The following is an 18,029-nucleotide window of genomic DNA, read 5'->3' on the forward strand; positions in this document are numbered from 1 at the left end:
AAGGATGTACAAGCCTATGATAAATACAAAAGATATTTGAAAAGGAAACATCTTATTCAGAAACTACAAACTGTCCTCACATAACATTGATCATGAAATGAAACCTACTGTGGATTTAACCACTACTCTTATAAGAAAACAAAACCTACTTCACAAACACTGACACCTGAGGCAGACGGATTCCTGTAAATTTCAACAGATACAAAGGAACAAACCTATCCAACCACAGCTCCTTACTCTTTGTTGAGCAGTTCACATCATCAGAGGGAGGGACTCCTGCCTGCTCAGACAGGCTGTCCTGGATCCTTTAAGGTTGACTGTTATTAATGGCTTCCGGGGCGGATGATATGGGCCTGCAGAGAATTATTAATCACTAACAACTGCACTTTCACTGAAGCACTGAGCTAAAGGAAGAAGAAAAATCACATCCACAGCAGAAGACCAACGCCACATATGATGGCATGTATAGCCTCAGCAGTGCTTGACCCTAGATGGGCTTTAAAACAGTGTCGACTATACAAACACAACTTCAACAGAAAACACCAAAGATCGGCATTGAATACATGTCTGATTATGCTTTTAAAAAAGGAAAAAAAAGATCCCAGTTCTGATCCATCGATACAATTTACTATAATAAGTTATTCATACATTAAAAATAGGGACAAACCAGTTGTATTGGGTCATCATATTAACAAATAAATCCAGAGCGGACATTTGAAGGAGAAAATTAAACGTTGATGTTTGAGCAATCAACAGGCAAGACATTAATATATCTATCATAAACAAAAAGCTCTCATAACAGTTTAGGGTGATTGCAAAAACTATATCTATAAAAAAATAAGCACATTAACCTGAAGTGATGTTGACCCCAGTCACATTTAAAATCGACAGGAAAAAATAAAATGACACAGATGATTAATGTGGACTCAGTGTGTTACAGTAAAACATTTGGCATCTGTCTCAAGTTCATTGTTAGAGTGATAGTGTAGACCATGGTGATGGCTGATATGGCTGTAGATGAGCATGTAGGGAATGAAGAGGAGACACTGTGGAGGATTGGGAGAGTATGTTTTTTTGTATTTTTCTTCCAAATTCTTGCAGGATGTCCAGTTGTGTCCAAAGAAGCAATACAGGTCAGAAGACTTATAAAATGGCATGTCAAACTTTGCAAAGTGAAATCCTAGAGGAAGATTACCTACAATAAGAATGATGGCTATGACAGAAATGCAGGTTTGAAATTACATGGTCACAGGGAGGGATGGTGGCAGGGAGAGGAGGGGTCAAAAAGAAGGAAGAAGAATGAGTGAGTGAGTGAGTGAGTGAGGTAAAAGAACAGGAATAAGCAGGGAGATGGGGAGGGAGGGAGGGAGGGAAGGAGGGAGGGAAGGGGGAGGAGAATGTGATTACGTAAAATGGAAGAGCAAGTAAATGGTGGGGATGTGAGGATGTGGCTGGGAAAGAAGGAACCTAAGACAAACATGTACCGTAACAGCCTTGGAACACTTCCAGTAACTCATAATGACTCCCCAAACTTCTGCCCATATTGATATTTCATCAGACCAATTCTTTACAGGAAATCAGATTGGTTAATTCTCTTCTCTTACACAATTGACATGTCTCAGTGTGAGAAAAGAAATCTGTATTGACACTAAAACTATTGAAGCGGGTGCAGTGTCTGCACTTTAAACATGCTTTTACTTAAAACAAATTGTGTTTTCAATTCAACATAGCAAAGTGGTAACTCCCCCTCCTTATTCTCTACATGATACATCTACTGTACCTTTGAAAGAACACTGTGCAACAAAAATGGCACGGTTACAATGTGAGGCACCAGTATTTGAAAGCCCATAAGGAAATCATTTGCATGATTACAGATAGTATATCTACTGTCTAGAAAATACTGTATTTGACAGAGGCAGATTAAAGCTGCAGTTTTATCTATTCCAAACTTCCTCTCTCGGCTTTCCAGCAGTAAGATAAATGTTCCTGCGACAAACCTTGTTAGGCTCTGGCACTGGTCAGACAAAAAAATGATCCAAATAGACCAGACGGCACATGGTTTTTCTCTCAATATACTTGAACTTTATTTATAAAGAAATTTGTAATACAGTAACATCTTTCTTTTTCAGCTTTGGTTAAGAAAAGAACATACAGACATTGCATGACAAACAACACCCAGGCTAGTAATAAATAACACACCACAGCTTTCATAACAGAGAGCCAGAGCCAGTGATTGAGCAACTGGCTGTGTCAACCATATTGGCTCCACTGTAGCGTGTTGCTAAGTTTCAGCTGATTTTGTGAGAAGCGGCGCATTCCTGTTCCTTTCCCTCTGTATTGTGCACTCTCAGATCAGAGACTCATTGATGACAGACAGACTCAAACTTTGCTTTTTTTCACTTGTTCAGCACGAGCCGCACAAAGCCTATTTTTGGGCATTACTTAGTTTTTAAAATGCTATTCTTTATTAGCATAGTTCTAAGAGGGTTAGAGGGTGTTAGTGCATATTTACAGCAAACAATTCTGATGAAAAGGCAGCAGTATTTCTCCCATCGTACAATCAGGCAAATCTCTTTAAATTGCAGAATTGACAATGATTTGCAATTTGAACACATGTAAAAATCTCTTTGGATTATACTTGAAGTGTGCATGTGTGGCAGAGCAACATTGAAATGAAACTGGCCTCTTTAGGCATCAGAGTTGAAAAACATTTTTCATAAAAAAAAAAAAAACATGTATATTTCTGATGTGTGATAACAGAAAGCAAATCATAAACACAAAAATTTTGCTGAAACATGAATCTTTGGAAAGTTGTAGTGGCTTGGAGAGTAATGGATTACATAAAGAACTTTTGCGGTCTCTTTACATTAAGTTGCCAACAAATTTAAAAAATAATATCAATAACTTTTAAAGGTCTTGTAGCTAATCAGATGACTCGAGCTTTAAAAATGTCCCAATAATAATTCCTTCTGATGGTTCCTAATCTGGTCTGATTATCTGATCTAGCGTATGGGGACTACAGACATAGAAAAGATGTTCAATCAAATTTAGCTGGTAAAGGCTGCCACAACCACTATGTAGACAATGAGGAGAACAAAGGACCCGATACCGAGTCCCAGGGCCACATGGTTCAGTGTCCTGGCCATCCTGCTGCTCCGATCTGCCGCGTTCCGGTCCCCAGTGTGGTTGGCTTCACGAGCCTGAAAATGAGAACAAATATTATCAGATAGACTGAAAAGCTGTGGCAATAAAAGTGCACCACAATAATGGGAGGATTTTCCATAAAAGGAAATACAAAGATTGTTTTATTAACAAGACTATGTCAAAACATAGATTATACAACAATTAGTTCCGACCAAGTAATCTGATTGGACGAGAGGCATTACATGAGTGCTGATATAGAGTGCAACAGCACTGGGACTTTTAAATACATGTGTTACAGGTGTTATATTAATTGTTCTATATTAACTATCTTAGATTGTAACAAACTCGGCAAAGATGAAAACATTTTCAGAAATTGGATTAAATGATGTATGGTCGTCAGAAGAGAATGATGGGAAGAAGCCTGAATACTTCAGCGCACATCTGAGGTAATGTGTAGACAAAGTAGCAAGCTAGTGTGCATTGTGCAGGTCAGGAAAATGATTATGTGTTGCTTAGCAACAGTCCAGTATCAGTCCAGTTTTGGAACTATTTGTGTTGGCGTTGACAAATAAATGAAGAAATAAACAAACAAATCATAATCTGTTCTTACTTATTTAACTTATAGTTAAATGACTGAATGACTGAATCACAGCCATGCTGATATTCAGTACAACATCACTCCCTCTCGTGTGATATTGCTTAAATAAGGCTGGACCTTGTGTGGTCAGTGTGTGAAAATGAGGACGTAGTTGAAAACTGTTGTGGAACCGCTGTAAACAACTGACATCATCGCGTCCTATTTGCATTCTGCCTAGTGTCAGCTGGTTTCAGCCTTTTATCCTTTTGCTTCTCTCCTACTCTCTGTGCTAGCATATACAGTATTTTAATACAGCAGAATTCACAATAAAGTTGTTGTTATTTACATGTTTTTCTGTTTCTGTGGTCAGACAACGGGACAAGTTTCAAATAGTGACTGAAATGCGGCCCATTAAAACTACATGTTTATCCTTTCCAAGTTGCCGCTCTGCTGCTGCTAAAATCCTAATTTTATAACCACAACACCAAAAACTTAAATTAAAGACACAGACTATGAAGTGACTTTGTCTATATTTACTTGTAAAATAATCACTCAGAGAGAAGGTTAGGAGCAACGGGATATTTTTCTTATTTTGTGTTTCACAGTCTCTGTCTGTTGTGGAAATTGAATGAATATCATCACTAATAAATACACAAAACACAGTGGTAGATGATGATGATGATGACGAAAAATATTGTACAATATAGTGAAATTTTCACTTACACAAGCAGAGTGACAGCAGAGATTCCCCCGAACAACAGTTTTTTTACACCATTCAAGAGAACAGAGAAACCTCTGTCCTATCGGCTTAGCTGACACTAACCCATGATAGATTTATAGCCAATATCTTTAAGCACTTGGCCCCTATGGAGTACCCCCATACTGACACATACCAAAGAATACTTGCAAATACAGCAATATAATTACCAGTAATACTATAAAATGAATACAAAATATTATAAAAAATTATAACCTCACAATAGAAAAATAAACATATTCCTCCATATTCTATAGAATGACGTCCTAGCATGGATAAAATGATGACTCATAATTACAGATATTATATAAGGATGTTATGTAAGTATCTTTTCATGGTTTTATGTAAAATATTTTCAAAGTATCTGTGGCTCCATCCTCACAGCAATGCATTATTTACAAAGGATATTGTCCCAATCCACTGTCCTTTCCCATTTATTTGCAGCTAGAGATTTTCTTTATTTTATTTTAATGCCGTCTAGACTAGTAGATGTTTTAGCTCATTTGACGTGTATATATTTTAAGAATTAAATAATAGATAACATAACGTCTGACCGTCTGATGTATGAACAACTTTTGCATCATCTCAAATGTTAAAGAAAGCCAGAAGAGGGTTAGCCTAGCTTAGCATAAAGACTTTGAAGCATGAGCACAGGCCAAGGCTGGCTCTGTCCAAAGGTAACAACTCACTCTTGATAACAATACTAGCAATAACAATGAAAAGTTAATTAGTGATTTGCAGAGGTGCTGGTGGGCAGATTTATTTATTTTTTACCTTTGGACAGAGCAAGGCTGTTTAACCTTGCTTTTGTTTTTTATGCTTAAGTAATGGTCTCCTGGCTGTAGCTTCATGGTAGCTTTGTTTGCAGACCCAAAAAGACACGCACGCACGCACGCACGCACGCACGCACGCACGCACGCACGCACACACGCGAGCACACACACGCATTGAAGCAAAAAGGTCCATGAATATTTCTGTCTCTGACTCTCTACACACTGCTTAGAGGTCAGCTGTTGGACAGCCTGAGCTGGTTTTCAGTGTCTTCTTAAGGATTTTTTAACAGGGCAAGTACTTGTAGGATCTTAAAGGATCATTTCATTTCAGAGGGAACCTTGCAACCACTATAACTGTTTGACAGTTGAATATCAGAGAGTAAAAATGTCTTTACATATGGTTCAAAGAGTGGCTGTGTTCAGTGATCTATGATGCTGTACTGTTTGCTGTAAAACAACTGTACTTGATGCGAATCACATTACTCAAACTACAACTATTACAATGAGTCAAAGGGGAAAACAAAACCAACTGAAAAGCTTCACCACCGTTGTGAATCCTATGAGCGGTGTACCATCCTCAATCAAAGACTAATTCTAGGAAGTGAAAGGTAATTTACAACTGTCTATAAAACTAGCTGTACAGTTATACTGAGTGGCTTATCTCTTAAAAGCCATTATCACAGATGAGCATGTGTATCATATTTATAATTTCCCCTCTACACCAAAGTAGCTGAAATCTGAGAGCAGTCAGAAACAGCACAACTCTGCTCTAGTTTAAAATATGTGTGCCACATTTTATCAAGTAAATTCTGCACTGAATGCTATAATTAGTCCCAAATTACATAATTCTTTATAGGGAACTTTTGGTAATTATTAGAAAAAATATGCATAACTCCCTTTAACAGGGAATTAAAGGGAAGAGAGACAACAGCAGAATTGCTGCTTGGATGCATTCATATCCTGCTAACCAGTGTCCCTAAATTGTATTATACAGACTGATGTGCTTCTGCTTAAATTGTATTTGATGCTTATTGGTTCAGTCCTCTTGATGCTGCTCAACTGGCAGCCTGTCTATCTTCATTCCTGTGAGTGGGTCTGTCTGGTTGCCAGTCTGCCTGTGTGTGGTTTTCTGTCTTCTTCCTGTTCATAAAGTCAGCCTGAGTGACTGTGAGAAAGTTGCACCGAGCACAACTGAATAAAGCTGACAGAAGAGAAGATGGAGCAGATATCAAAAGCCTGCTGGGCCTTTCTCACACACAAGAAGACAAAAAAAGTCATGGTTGCAGAATAGTCCAGCCTGTTAACTCAACGTGGCAAAATTCAGTGCTGGATATCAGCACTGATACCCTTATTTGATTCAATTCACAAAGTCCAGAGGTTCACTTTGAGTACAGACAAGGCAGAAAGTGAAAGGCTGCTCGCTAATTCCTCTGCACTGTTCATATTGCCAACACATCAGCCTGATGTCTGCAGACAGCTGCTAGCTGTTCTCTGTTAGCTCTCCGACAGGGACACACTGTATAAAGTAGAGCCCATACACTGCTTGTCAACAAACAGAGCTCAGATCAGTGTGCAGAGCTTTTCTCAGTCTGTTCAGTCAGTTCGATCTCTGGATTTGCTTCAAAATGTCCAGAGTCGACTAACCATCCTGAATCACAACAGTCCCCCTGCGGCAGATCCACATATAGACTGTAATTATTCACATCAATTTATGGGACTGTCATGACTCAGTGTGGCTCATGTAAGCCAGCTATCATCCATGTTACTCTTTAACTTCTTTAACCTCTTTTTTACACAGGTCTTGTAAAATTTCTGTCACACTCACTGCAACTCTGTCTGTCATTCACTCCACACTCTCAACATCACTTTAACATTTGCTGGAACATTCCATGATACCTCTGCAAAACATCCCCCACCCCTAACCTTCACTCCCATGGTGACCACACACTCAACTCTGAGCCTCTGATTGGCTGATGGCAAAATCAAAGGGGGAAATGCATTCCACTCTGTGACACTGCTGTCTGTACCTCTGGTTGAAACACATGTACCTGTTTTCATACTAAAGACAGTTATACACAGATGCAGAAACACAGGCTGTGTGTTCTGTGGATAGTTCTTAGCTAACCACGGCCCAAGTGCTGTTGTTTACGTAGCCTGAACAGGCGTCGACTCTAGGCTATCGTCTTTTCAGGGACGCCTGCCTTTTCAGAGTGAGCTCTGTGTGATTTTTAACTTCAAAGGTCCATTAGGCTGGTCTTTAAAATGCCCCATCTGGGATTTATTACAGTCTGGCTTTCTATGCTGAGGCCCACCCGAGGGCACCAGCTTGTGCCTGGTACTTGCCCTCAACAGAAAAAACACACTACATGTTTATTTACTACATGTTTATTTTAGTTGTTGCTGAGACTCTGGATGTATTGAAACATTGACTGTTGCAGACCAGTATCACAGTGACTCATTGCTGGGATGAGCGGGTTGCTTGTTTCATTTTAAAGCTGCACCAATACATTTTTTGTAGTCATAATGGATCGAATTACTATATGTAATGTAGAAGGGGTCGCGCGCAGTGATTAACCCTTGAAATATTATTACCTGACTATGGAGCCTTTCAGTGTGTGCGCACCTAATGACACATAGTTAGCAACTAGAGAGTGAACATCGTGGAGCATTTAGCAGCCAATAATTAATATTGGACGTAAATTCATTAGGACACAAATCAAAATCCAGTATTAAGTCCATGTCATGAATTCTAGTGTTGTTCAATATCTGCTTAATATGTAAATAGGCGACTGTATGCTGATACGACAGCCATAAATTCTCTGTACTCTGGTAAAGCAATCTAAGTACATGACTGTAAGTGTTGAGTGTTACTCACTGGCAGTCGTCAAGCTTACATAACTTACATGTTAACCCAGGTTAGAAGTCAGTCTAAAGCTACATTTGTAAAGTCATGTGAGTTTTAACTAGGTGAAGTGCTCAGATGAAAAGGTGTGTGGTTACTCTGCTCTGCACAACACTCAAACCTCAAACACACATGATAAAGATAAGCAATGCCATCCTGTTGCAGTTAGGCAGTAAGTCATACTGAACTGGGAAAACCCTGTCAAACAAATATTTACATTAACTGTGGTCACGGTGTGTTTATTCAGTATTTCACCGTACCTTCAACTCCAACACAAAATACATATGTTTATATTTGAAATACATGAAGGTCAATCAAGATCAGGAGACTTTGCTTTAGCTTACATTTTACTCAACGTCTGTTGTGTTGTGTTGGTGTACTGTATGCCATTTCCCTTACAGCACCCCATGCTACAGAGTTCATCATGACCTTTTAACCATATTGAATGGCAGGCAACAGGTGTTTGCCTTCATGTTGTTCTCAGTGGTTTAACATGTAGCTGGCTCCACTGGGACTTTATATCTAAAACTGGCAGTGTAACTTGATGCTATGCTCTAGAATAACAACGCTTTCTTTAATATCAGTGATAGTTAGCTGGGTAGTTTTACATGGCTCTGTTCAATCTCTGCACCTTCCAGGGTGAATTATGAAATCACATCACAACAAAAAAATCAGAGGAATGAAAAGTTGATGATGGACAAGCTTTTGTTGCCAGTAAACTTAGTCTGGTCCCTCAGATCAGCAGGGAGCTTTCACATGTTCATTCATGGTAAATTGGTTGGTTGTTATGAATAGTGCGGTATGTTAAGAAGAGCAAGAGGAAATGATCTCATGCTGTGAAAATGGTGACATGAATGGTTAATGTTTAATGGTTAAATTACAATTACAGTGCAACAATTGCCTGCCTTGAGGGCCATGATGTGGGGTTAGAATCTGAGTTTGTTATTACATTTGTGTAATAAGCATTAATGCAATGTTGCTGGAACTACACAAGCCTGTAGGCATGTGTGTGTGTGTACACAGTGACAATATTGTAAATGGAAGTGGTTCTTGGCGGTAAAAGAAAAATCTTTTTCAAAATAAAATTATTATTTCGAATGTGAATTATTTAATCTATAATGCGTGATTAGCTATTTTCCTATACTTGTCGATGATAGATGTTGTTATTGTAGTAGCAGAGGGTTCTGCAGAAGGACAGGAAGTACTAATAATGGCTTCACAATGTAAGGACCCCTTCCAGTTACTGCCTGGATGTTCATCCACTGTCAATAAGAGCTAAGCTGTGAGGAAAAGCTGATGTTTTGGGAAACAAAGAAACGTTTGATGACACTGCCATAGAAGCGAGGAGAGGCTTGGCACTAGACAGAGAGAGAGAGAGAGAGAGAGCGAGAGAGAGCGAGACAGAGAGAGAGAGAGACAGCACTGATGTCTGACCCTGACAAAAGTATCACTTGTCTAGATACTCCAGTGTTCAGCTTTGCAACTCTCAAAGTTTCATCCCGAGTCCAACAGAAAGTAATTCTCATTTTCTAGACATTCACAAAAGAGTATATTGTTTTTCTCAGCAGTAAGATGAAGACTGTGGATTTGAAATCAACATTACTTTTGCTTCCTAATAGACTGAGGCACTTTTGCTCTCTTGTCCATAGTGGCTGAAATGCCAGAGAGAGAATGTTAAATGGGACAGATTCTAGCAGTAAGCTCTGTATCTCTCCAACTCTGCCTTCTCCTTGTCTCATATTTCCACTTTATCTCATTGCCCTCTCTGCTTCCTTTTCTGTTTAGCTTTCCAGCTATAATCTCCCAAGCATGCATGCACGCAGTTTGACATGCACCCAACCCCAAAAATGGCTCTCTTAAATGATCTCCCATAAACTGTCACCTCGGACTCTCTCTTTCTGTCCCTCTTTCCTTCTTCACTCCTAATCTCAAAGTCTTTGTCGCTCTCTCTCTCTCTCTCTCATCGCTTCCCCTCGTTTTTCCTCTGAATCTCTCCAGGCTCCATCTCCCCTCAGTTGAACCAGCTCCCTCATAATGCAGCCACTTTACAGAATAATGGAGACACAAACCACACCCATCGAATTATACAAAACGACTCAGTAGAGCATGACCAAGAACATTTTCCTCTCCCTCCTCTCTGCCACTATTTATCTTTCATTTATCATTTTCATACTGACAGACAGATTAGATCCTCATGACTATGGACGGCCACCATTCATACTACTAACAGATACATTACATTTGACTGAAACTATTCAGTAAAACAGAAAAGTCAGTGTCTGTGAGTAGAACTGCAGTGAAGACAAAACTGCAAACTAGGGCGAATATCATGTAACGCCATACATATGTGAATATTACATAGTGAAAAATTAATTTCCACAACAAAGACAGATATTTGATAACAGAAGAAAAAAAATGGGGAAATGGTTGTGTTCCTGGCTGCCTGCCTCATTTGCTCATTTGGTCACACAATGTGAGAGAATTTATATGAAGTTATATGAACATAATGAGACGATGAAGCTCCAACAACCAAAAGTTTCAGAGTACTGTGTTTCTGTTTCTGAAGGGAAATTCCAACACCAGTGTTTGTGCGTTTTCAGTTTTTCCTCACACTTGGCTTGGCATATATATGTGTGTTTGACTGGGAGTGGGCTCATTCGACTCAGAGAATGAGAGTGGGCGACTTTACCACACATTACTGAGACAAAGGAATGGCCTGAACGAGTGACAGAGAAATATAACAGCGACAGGAAAAAACAAGAGAGACAGAAGTCAACATTTGTACGTAAATACACAAGTCTGACTCTCAGGAAACACAACAGGAACACAACATGGGGCTACACTGAGAATCAACTTTTCAACAAAGCGGTATTCAATGATGATTACAGCGTTAACCCCCTAGATCCTTGTATTTCCCTGGAAGACACAAGAAATAAACTCCCCTTTTCCAAGGAGAAGTACCAGTGGGAACCCAGGATTTAAAGCCTGTGTGCTTGTGTCTTTGTGCACCATTGTGTTTACACACTGAGGACAATGGTTCATATGGAAACACCTTCTCCTATAACATCATTAATGCTACCGCACAACTGTTGTCTAATGACATTCCCGTCAGCCTCTGCTGTACTTTGTTAACATGCAACTTTAGCAAATGTTGTCATACGAACCATTAACATAATATGGTGAACCTGACAAATAGTACCTGCTAAAATTTAACATGTTGACATTATCAATGTGATCATGTTAGCATGTTTAGCATACAGCCTCCCAGGTTGCTGTTCTAACTAAAAACATGACCACATAATGTAATAAATAAGAAAAAATACCATCAGAAAATAAGATTTCATGATTAATTATATCAATTCTGTGTTCCTTAGATAATAAATGTTTCAACCTTTTTATTGGTATACTTTTCCATGACACCTGTTATGATAACCTAAAGCTTTACTAACTCCCAACCAAAACAATGAGATCCTCCAGTCACCCAGGAGCCACTGACTCATAAGCGCTGAGGTAGATTACAGTTTACAGTGTTAGTCTTATCTACTGACCGCCACTCAGAGGTGTTTAAATGCTTCATGGAAATGACAATCTGTTACAGCTGTGCAGACCACAGCCAAGTTGTTACAGTATGTACACAGCTTTACCCAGCTACTTTTTATTGTTCTTGTTCCCAGGCGACCAAACGACCAACTGCAAATATAATTCAGTTATCCCCATTACTGCTGTGCTCTGCATTGAATGAGTGGAAGAAGCTATTTTGAAATGTGATACAAATGAACTTCAGAAATACACTTTGGTCACTTTGGTAACAAAATACAATAAATCTATTAAGCTGACATTTCACTGTCCTATTTAGTGATTTATTTCTTGAGGGCACATCAGGCTAAAATACCTCAGATAAGTAACTTTGGGACTCGTGTTTTTTTCCAAAGCTGCTCTGCTTACCATTCAAGCAGCTACAATCTTACAAAGAGGATGTCCAAAGGAATGGGACTGTTCTTGATCTGGGAATTGTTTCCATGTGTGCGTTTCAGTCTCCTCTTCCAACATATGACTCTACAAGGTAATGTTATGGTGGATCCTGCAAAGGTTATTTCATATCAAAAGTACACTTGTTAGGACATGTCCACAGAGAGCCATTAAGCAAGATTATAAGATGGATGTTACAGGACAGGACAGGACAGGACTGGAAGATAGAGGTCTGCTGGGGGAGGTTACTATAAAGGGACCTGGATCATATCTGCAAAGTAAGCTGGAAATTATTTCATTGCAGAACCCAAAAAGCCTGTGATTTGCTGTAGAGGAACAACACATGAGTTCAGGTTAAATAACTGTTGACCAACTGTAGAAAGAAGAGGAAGCTCAGAAACAACAGAAACAGATTAAGTCACAGTGGGAATTTTCCACTAGGTTTAACGCAACTTAGCTAAAGTTTAAGTTCTGTTTTTAACCTTTTGGGGGACATGTTTGATCTTGTTATGTCTGTTCCACAGCCACGACTCCAGGAGCCATTAAAGATTCGGATTTTGGAGTTTAACATCATATAATTCTGTGAAAGTCCCTGTACTGACCTGCAATGATGCATGTAGCAGCACTGTGCACTGTGGGATCTTCAATATGACTACATCTCCAAAAGATATGATGTTCATGTTTATGTAATGCAGGAAACCACACCAACATCCATTAGCAACACTAGTAATTTTCAGCTATCATTAAAGCTGGTGATATGAATTCAAGGTCTTTTAATACGACCCTTTTTAAGGTTCACTTGATCTAAATTACAATAAAGAAAACATTGCCAAACAATGACAAACAAAGCTAACACATGAATCCGACTAATTATTTCATTCCAGCTTTTGGTATTTGATAGTTGACACACAGCCCTGCATCTGGTGATATCTACCACTGCGTTTTCTGAGAGCTGAGATATCTGCCTCCACCCAATACAACAGAGGAGAGTAGAATTTCTGCTGTGATGGTCACAGGTTCCGTCGGATAACGAATTTACTGTTTTTGTGAGGATTAGTAATGTGTAATTTTGGTGAACCATCCCATTAAGCCCCGCCAGAATATAAACATTTTTACATTTATAAGGGTCATTTAGACACTCCATTAAACAACGTCATGACTTCACTAAATGTGAAATACATAAGTGAACAATTAGTTGAAAAATAAAATATATTAAAAAAAAATAGCTGTGGGTAAAATCTTTTTTAATGTTATGAGGAACTTTGTGATGATGATTCACTTTAATAGAAATCTTCTGACAAAGTATTTCAATCCTTTTCAACCAATGACAAAATCGTGTTTCTGCTTTTCAGAATCATAACTCAAACCAGAATACACAGACCACATACACACGCTGCAAAAGGTCCCTGGGGTTAAAAGACTCTCAGTTAAACTTCACTTTACACAAAGAGACGGTGACCAAAACAGCTTTTTATCTCTTAAGGAATATTGCCAAATTATGGCTGTTCCTATCCCCTAAGTTTAGTTTACGTTATGGTTAACTTAGTTTGGTTTATCTTTCCCTGCATCAGGGTGGAGTCAGCTCAGTCCTGTACTGTAAGAGCCTTGAAAGCAGAAGCAAAAATTTTCTGTTTCTATTGATGCAGACTGACATGTCATGTGTGTTGTTTTCAACTGTTAAATACTTCTAAAAATAGAATTAAACATCTGCTGCTATAGCAGCTGTTGGTCAGCAGTTCATACCCTGACATACACACAGCCTGAACACAATGTAATACACTGACTTTAGGAGCAAACAAAGTACCTCATTATATGGTTAAGTATTTACAGGCTGCATGCATGTGTATAAACATACATACAGGCCTTCAGGAAAATATCATCTGCCTAGTTTCACATTCTTCAAGCGCAAGCAGCAAATGACTTAGCAAAATGTACAGTATGTTTTTTGCAGTGTACAATTCAAACCATACAAAAAATTACTTTATCAAAGCCGATTTCTGGCAACTTTAAAGCTTCAAAGTAGTCTACTTTCCATGTGCGAGTAACTCTTTAAATGTTTTAGATTTGGCTTTTAACTCGTTTAAAAAACGTGTAGGAAGTCACAAAGGAGTTTTTCATCTCTGAAGTTTTAAGATCGACCTCATGGAAACAATCAACCAACTTTTGTGTACTTTTTTCGACACCATACAATTCCTGTGATTCACAGTGTGAAAACCAACTCATTAACTTTTTGAAATACGTCACGATACGAAAACACATGACTGCCAGTAAACTGAAGAATCAGTCCTCTCTCAAGTATTAAAACTATGTTCCATGTCATACTGATAAACTATTCATGTTTTTGCTCAACTCTGGATTGGAGTTTAACAATACATAGCAGTCATTCTTTTGTATTGATTAATTCATTTCCACCAATGTAACTACTTTGGAGAGGAGGAAATCTGACACTGTGATGGAACAGACATTTAGACCAAGAGGAGAGAATGTACTATTATTACAATTACTAATACTAATAAAGTCCAAACAGACAAAAACTAAGCTAAAAATCCATGAGCCAAACAGTAAAGTCAAAAATCTCTGTCTCTAAGTCTAGATTGTTATCATGTAATAAAAGCTGACGGAGTGAGTGGGATCCTATGGCAATTAAAAATATATAACTCAGGGCAGGGGACCTCTGAGCTAACACACCATTCAGGACCACCAAATGTCTTTGTCAGTTTTTTGTTGCCATCATGTGCCATCTCTTGCTCACTTACCTCCACTTCCTTCAGCTACTCATTTCAGACGCAATAATAACAAAAATACATATTTACCTTTTGACTAAGACTTTCCATTTATTACATTATCTGGTCTGTAGCTATAATACATGAATACCACTGTGGCAGAGATAATACAAGCTCATCGCTAAGCTATTCTTTAGAAGGGCACGTTTTTATTACTAGAACAGAGTAATTTGATAACTACTACTGCTACTTTCTTTCCATCTCTGCAGTAATTCCTTTGGTTCTTCTTATTTTGTGGTGACCCACTGTCTTCAGAGTAGTTTGATTTTTTGGTCAGCACTCATTTTTGATTTTGGTTTTTGTTTGTAAATTTGTGATACAGATTGTTTTTCTTTATTAGTATGAATGTATTTTGCTCAGCTGTGGGGTGAACTCTAGAGTCACAAATTTTCAGAATTAATTGACTCAGATCTGCGTTTGTGGTGAAAAAATTTTTGTTTGACGTACCGGTTTGTGAAGAACTTACGTTCACTTTATTACGAATACCTGTGCACTTGTTTATTTATGCTATTATCCAATTAGCCAATCATGTGACAGCAGTCCAACACATAACGTCATGCAGCTACAGGTCAGGAGTATTAGTTTGCTGTTTCTGATGAAGTGCTTGGTGAGCGACTCAAACTCACTATGATGGAGTAGATGAGGGCAGCAATTCCAAGAGGCAGGCAGCAGCACAGCATGGTGAAGATGGAGTAGCACAGGTAGTCGTTCACAGGTTCAGTCAGCGGGCCTCGAGTCACGTACACTGTGGGCTGGACAGTGACGGTGGCCGGCTGTGCTGGGTACTGCTGCTGACCCGCGGGATACGGCTGTCCATATCCTGCACCCCCATAAGGTGGAGGAGGTCCGAAGCCCTGCTGACGACATACATGAAACACAACTCACTTTCAGGTGAAAGAGGATGTCATTAAAAAGTCTGTGTGTGTGTGTGTGTGTGTGTGTGTGTGTGTGTGTGTGTGTGTTAGGAAAATCACAATTTTTCCAACAGTGTGTGTGGTGTGTGTGTGTGTGTGTGTGTGTGAAAACAATTGCATGGTAAAATGGCAAAAGCGAAACTGTGCAACTACCTTAAATGTAAATAATTACACCTGTGCTTTTCCTGTTTGACAAGTTCATTTCATGCACACGTTTGTATTGCACTCAAACTTTCATCCACCCACAAGATACATTACATTTACTTACTTTTTACTTTATTTATATGAGGAAACCTTGTGTATGTGTTTTACTGATTATTTTTACAACGTAAATGACAAAAACTAGAACTTCAAAAAGACCTTTTAACCTAAACCGACTAAATAGCCCCCGACTCCCATCGGCGTTTTCACTTAAAAAAGATGTTGCTTGGGATATGTGATTGCTCACAGAGGAAGTGAGAGGTTTAACAGTTTATTTTTATCACAAAGGCACAGTATGTTTTTTTTTTTTTTTCTTTTAGTGTTTAGGTCACAGTGGTGGTCTGGTACAGGCTTACATCAAACATACCATTATTCGTGTAAAATCAATTTCTATATTAGTGCTGAGTTTGATTGTATCTTGATGGGATCCAAATTCACAGGTCTTTAATTAATAATCTCCAGATTAATTTTTTCCGTGTGAGCCAGACAAGCCTATCTAAATACCTACAACCCCTCTACGATAAAAACAAATGTTACCATGTACTTCAGTAAAAACCGTAATAAGAAAATAAAAGCTTCTAAAATATATTCTAATGATAATTATATCGGTAAATCAAAGTTCAAACTCTATGGAAGAAAACTGCGTTAAACGTGACATCGGCTTGCTGTCGTGTTCAGCAGGGTTGAGATTTTGTAAAAGAAAAAATACTTTCTCGTTAATTAATGTTTTTTTTTTAAACCATATAATTACTAGTAATTTACATTAGTCTTTATTTGTGATGCCGGATATTGGGAAGCTTACCTGCATCTGTGGTGGGTATGCCGCGCCGGGGTGAGGGTACGCCGGGTGGGGGTTGTCAAAGTAGGCCGGAGGTGGCACCTGGCCCATGGAGGACTTCTCATCACCGTATTCCTGTGGAGGAGCGCTCGCAGACTTACTGGGGTCCATAGTAATAAACCTCGGTCTCTATTTCCCTTTAGAAGAAAAAAAAACTCCCTGGTTCACGTTTTTTAGTCTGAAATGTTTGATAGTGAATTCCAGCTGCAGACATCCAAGTTTTCTCCAAGTTCGATCAAATGTTCTTATTAGAGTCAAGTGACGCAGAAGAAATAGGAAACTCGACGTCGCTACTTTCAAATTAAAAGCACGATTGTAATTGACCCAAGAGCGAAATTTCATGAATATACTTCAGGCTACTGAAGCTATATTATGTCGTAAAATCTGATGAAAATGGATGTTATAGACTAGAAAAGCGCTATATAAGTGTCCATTTACCAATTACCATATAATGTTCTATGAACATCAGTGCGGGATAAATCTTGATAAACAAAATACAAGTCTAATAAATATCAAAGAAAATAAATCGAAGCACTGATTTTGCAGAAATGTAATTGCCACAATTACTATCATCTTCCTTATTAAAACAGACTATTTTATATATCTAATATAATCTGTAAATTTACCGTTACCCTTGTAATTATCATGTGTATTTTCTGGATGTAAATGATGTTGCTGTTGCTGTATAAAGTCTCCATCCAATGAAAATGTTGATATAAAGAATTTGACATGTAGGGGAGTCGAGTTATTGTTATACTTTCAAATGTTCTCCAACACATTTGGTACACAATGGCTTTATCGTTTAAAAATATTTCAGGCATTTATTTTTAAAAAAAAAAGCAAATTCATATGATTTCCGGTCCCATTCTGGCTACCGGTGATTAACTTGATGTTACCGTCTGAGCCAATAAATGCAAAGGGAGGGGCCGAGGGTTAGGCGTATCACAGCATACTGCCCAACTTTAATTGGGAAACAACACGAAACAGATGGGATTTGTTCTTGTGGAGATATGGCTGACAGCCAGCCTCAGTGTGTCCAGGCGTAAACATCCTCCGAGAGAAGCCATCGGTCAAGTCATGCTTCTCCCTTCGCACATCGTGGAGTGGATTGCTGGCTTTGGAGAAACATTAATCATGCAGATGGCTGGATGACTAACTGAGTGGTTGATGA

General features: G+C 38.7%; 1 protein-coding gene across 2 annotated transcripts; it reads right to left on the reverse strand.

The window, feature by feature from the left end:
• Positions 1 to 2,059: 2,059 nt before the first annotated feature.
• Positions 2,060 to 17,117, reverse strand: LOC111658122 (uncharacterized). 2 transcript variants are annotated; one of them, XM_023410539.2, is made up of 3 exons: positions 16,823 to 17,117; positions 15,532 to 15,759; positions 2,060 to 3,200 (listed from the first exon to the last, which is right to left on the reverse strand). In XM_023410539.2, the coding sequence occupies exons 1-3, from the start codon at positions 16,967 to 16,969 to the stop codon at positions 3,048 to 3,050; spliced, it is 528 nt and encodes a 175-aa protein (XP_023266307.1). In that variant the 5' UTR covers positions 16,970 to 17,117; the 3' UTR covers positions 2,060 to 3,047. The 2 variants fall into 2 exon arrangements, with proteins under 2 accessions (XP_023266307.1, XP_023266305.1); XM_023410537.2 differs by having other exon boundaries at positions 15,532 to 15,762; positions 16,823 to 17,116.
• Between the last annotated feature and the right edge of the window lie 912 nt (positions 17,118 to 18,029).

Source organism: Seriola lalandi, unplaced genomic scaffold, assembly GCF_002814215.2.
Source record: "Seriola lalandi dorsalis isolate HSWRI2012SDOR001 ecotype SW California unplaced genomic scaffold, Sedor1 jcf7180002054425, whole genome shotgun sequence".
In the NCBI taxonomy this organism is placed as follows: domain Eukaryota; kingdom Metazoa; phylum Chordata; class Actinopteri; order Carangiformes; family Carangidae; genus Seriola; species Seriola lalandi.